Source organism: Silurus meridionalis, chromosome 7 (genome assembly GCF_014805685.1).
Source record: "Silurus meridionalis isolate SWU-2019-XX chromosome 7, ASM1480568v1, whole genome shotgun sequence".
Taxonomy (NCBI): Eukaryota; Metazoa; Chordata; class Actinopteri; order Siluriformes; family Siluridae; genus Silurus; species Silurus meridionalis.
Window position 1 is genome coordinate 8,793,155 of NC_060890.1, and position 4,176 is coordinate 8,797,330.

At 34.7% G+C, this 4,176-nt stretch overlaps 1 protein-coding gene across 1 annotated transcript in view; it reads left to right on the forward strand.

The window, feature by feature from the left end:
* The window catches only part of dlx4b (distal-less homeobox 4b), a 7,643-nt gene extending 4,174 nt beyond the window's left edge, over positions 1-3,469 (forward strand). Inside the window, exon 3 of the mRNA XM_046852931.1 lies at positions 2,911-3,469. Coding sequence (XP_046708887.1) covers positions 2,911-3,162 — 252 coding nt within the window. The 3' untranslated portion in view covers positions 3,163-3,469. The remainder of the gene's footprint in view (positions 1-2,910) is intronic.
* Positions 3,470-4,176: the final 707 nt, after the last annotated feature.

Genomic DNA, 4,176 nt, shown 5'->3' on the forward strand with positions numbered 1-4,176 from the left:
TTCTCTGCCATTGGGAATGTATCTGTTTCACACCTGTTTTGTTTGATTAGACCACACATCACTCCGCCTGCCATCTGTTCAAGAACGCCAACAAGCGTGATCAGTCATTTTTGTGCAAATGCATCGACTGTATCAGCGCCCCTCATTGCACTTGTCACTAAATCTGACCCAAATTTTTCTTCAGGTTAAATCCACAACCCAACACTTTTTTTTTCCCTCTCTTCCTGACTATTGGCACACAAACAAGTGTCACACGCCACACATGGTTTGGATCTCCCACGTCCCTTTCACATATATGACTTGGGTCTGGAATCAATCACCTCACTATAAAAGATGTTTGGTGAACCAGTCTTTAAGAATAAAATGCACATCTTTTTTTATAGGGTATATTAAAGCTTGAAGTGGCCAAAGCAATAACAGTTTGAAAGCCGCTGCATGAATTTCACCCGTCTGAGGTTATGGAAAAAGGTTTGGTGGGAGGTGACTGGTGGCTCCCCGTTTTTCCAAGGTGTCAATTTCCAATTGAGGTCAAAGACAACAAATACCTTGCCAGCACACACACACACACACACACACACACACACACACACACACACACACACACACACACACACACAGTATCCTCGTAAGGCCCATCCACTGACATAATTACTAATTAATTTTCAGGAACCATTCATGTTTTAGGTTTTGAATAAAAGTTACATCAATTTTACTTTGAGGATAGTCATCTGCTGTGGGAGATGCCCTTCCACACACACACACACACACACACACACACACACACACACACACACACACACACACACACAGCTGAAGTCCATATTCAGCATTTTTTATTTGAGAAAATTAAAAGTAATTTTACAATGAAGTGCATGGCACACATAAAGATAGACACTCCCACACACACACACACACACACACACACACACACACACACACACACACACACGGGGACTATTCTGTATTTAATGGGAAGAAAATTTTAAATTGATTTTACACACACACACACAAACAGATGCACATGCACACAAACAGATGCACATGCACACATACTTAAGAATATTATAAATGATTTTACTTTGTAGTGCAGCACGTGCTAAAAAGCACCAGAATAAATCACCAAGCTGAATATTAAAATCTCATTGCTCCGACTTTAATGGTGGCACAACAATTTTCTTCTCCACATTAAATTCATACCAAAATGATTCCTCGACTGTGAATTAGTGGAAAACAACAGCCATGCGTAAGATCTGGCCTGCATGTTTACTGCGCCTTTCGGCTTTCTGGGAATCATTTCGTTAACAATTGTGGACCAGGCGTTATTGTTAGACACGTGCGAGCGGCTCTCATAAACAATAGCATTTCAAACTCAATGAGAGAGAAATGTCACTGAGTCCATCTCCAGCAAAACTGACCAAATCTAACTCCAAATTATTTCACCTTTTCACTTCATCATAACACTGACGCGTAGATCATAGATCTCTCCTCGTAGAACATGCTTTTTTATATCATGGGGAAAATATCATTTTATTGGATAAAAATATAAATGTAAAAATATATAAAACATTTATAGGCATGCATCCACAACAATAATGAATGTATATATATATATATATATATATATATATATATATATATATATATATATATATATATATATGTGTGTGTGTGTGTGTGTGTGTGTGTGTGTGTGTGTGTGTGTGTGTGTGTGTGTGTGTGTGTGTGTGTGTGTATACATATATACCATTGCTAGCTCTTTACTACATCAGTCTATTTTATTCGAATTAAATTTTCTCGCATTCACATTTGATTTCATTGCCAGTTTCACAAACATGTGTTTGGTCAGTTGTTTGTTAGTTACAGCGACTAAAAAGACCACAGCACCACGTCGTACGGCTATTTTTATATTTTATTTTATTTATTATTATTATTTTATTTCATAATGTTTCATAAAGAAATCCGAAAACGTCGGCTGGAAAAATACAACACACGCAACAGTATTTGTACTTTGCGTGAACTTATGCTCTTAGCAAAACGTGTTTGTTTTTGTGTATATATATATATAATTATTAATTGCCATTGTGAACTGACTTTATTCTGAGTAGCGATATTCCTGTATCTTAAAAAAAAAAAAAAAGATTCATTTTTCCTTTACTTTTACTTATTTTTTATTTGTGTATTTATTCTAAACTGTGTGTTATAGTCTATAGACGGAAATTTTAAATTATATATATTATAAACTTTTTTATATATTATAATATTACCCTAACCCTTTATTTATATATTCATATATTATAGATATTATAAACATTATATTCAGGTAAGGGGGAGAGAGTAGCTCATTATAACAGTATATATTATAAGAAATATAAAAGAAAGGAATAAGAAACTGTGTGTTTAAACATTTCTCTCCGTTTTAATTAAAGCAAACGAAGGGAAGCTTTTTGTCCCTTTTGGTTACCTGAAAAACCCCAAATATGGAAACACCGAAACAACATTTCAACTTCAATTCAGTTATACTTAGCGATTATAGTGCTTTTTTCCCAACGTAAGGAATAGAAACGAATAATTATTTTAGCGTCATAAATTAGTTTCTACACATTTATAGCTAATGCGCAAGGAAAAACATTTTGAGACGGTATAAGAAAGGAACCCTGAGAGGAACCATCAAAAGGGAACCCATCCTCATGTGGGTGCCACCGAATGACCATTATTGTTGAAGTTCATTGATGGAGATTTGAATGTAAAGTTGTTCGCAGCCCAAGCCACTGTATTAGACTGTTTATATTATTATAACTAATATAATCCTGGTTTTGAAGGTAACCCCTCCAGAGTAACTTCAGCTTCAGCTAACTTCATGTTATCATATAACCTTTTTGATACTCATCCTACTTTTTTTTTTTTTTCAAGGTTAAAATATGGTTTCAGAACAAGCGCTCCAAGTATAAGAAGATCATGAAACACGGTCCAACCGGACCTGAAGGAGAGCTGCAGGCCGCCCGTGCGCACGCGCAGTCGCCCTGCTCCCCTGCGCTGCCAGCTCTCTGGGACGTGCCCATGGCGGGCAAAAGCGTGCACGCGCATCCCGGCGGCTACATGAACAGTTTCGGCCAGTGGTACCCATCATCCCAGGACACTTTACCCAGACCTCATATGATGTGACTCAGTACGTCTCTGTTCCCGACATTAACTTTAGAGTAATTATACGACATGTCGTATAAAATATCGATACAGAAGTTGCGTCGGTGATTTTTTTTTTCCACTATTTTTTTTTGTGTTTACTACCATGTGAGACTTGTTATATTAAAGTGTAAATAAGGTTGTGTGTTTAAAGGGGCTGTGACTTTATCCTTGAACAGGTTTTGTTCTCAGTGCTTGTTGATATTATTAATCATCGGTGCTTCTCGGTTTTTATTCAGACTCCATTCATATTTGTTTTGAATAAAAGGACCGATGAAAGGCTGCCAAACACCGTGTCACCATGTCATGATGCCATGCAATGAACCAAAATATTGCTCAAGAAAATACAGAAAGATTCAGGTTCGATTAACAAACATTGAGAGTTTTGGTTTTATATTTGCTGCATTTTGTTTTGTATTTTATATTTCCTTTCACTTTTTCATGGGTAAATTATTCAATCCAGATTTAGATTTATCTTCAAGCCATGTGAAATCTGCATTTGTCTAAATATTGCTTATATAAAAAAGAATTGGTACAAGAACATCACGAATTCTACTACTACTACTAATAATAATAATAATAAAAATAATAATTATTAGGATAATAATAATAATTATAATAAGAATAATAATAACTATATTAATGATGATGATGAAAAACGTCCTGAATTAGAAAAATCAAATTTGTTTGTACACAATAAATGTTAACATTTATGTGTATTTTAATGCTTACGGCAAAAAATATTGAAATTCTTATTTTATTCTATATAGAAACAGCCTGGATTGATTCATCTGATTTTGGAGGTTGAACAAATCATTAATTAAAAAAGAAATCGCATTAACTTTTTCTAGAATTTTCTCAGGTGATTTGAAAATTATTTACATTTCATTTATTATAATTTTTTTTTTATTATTATAATCTGCCTCTCTATTAGAAAGCAGAGACAGTATCCCTGAAAATGTTAAAGAAATCTTTTTTTTTTTTATCCCTGATCCA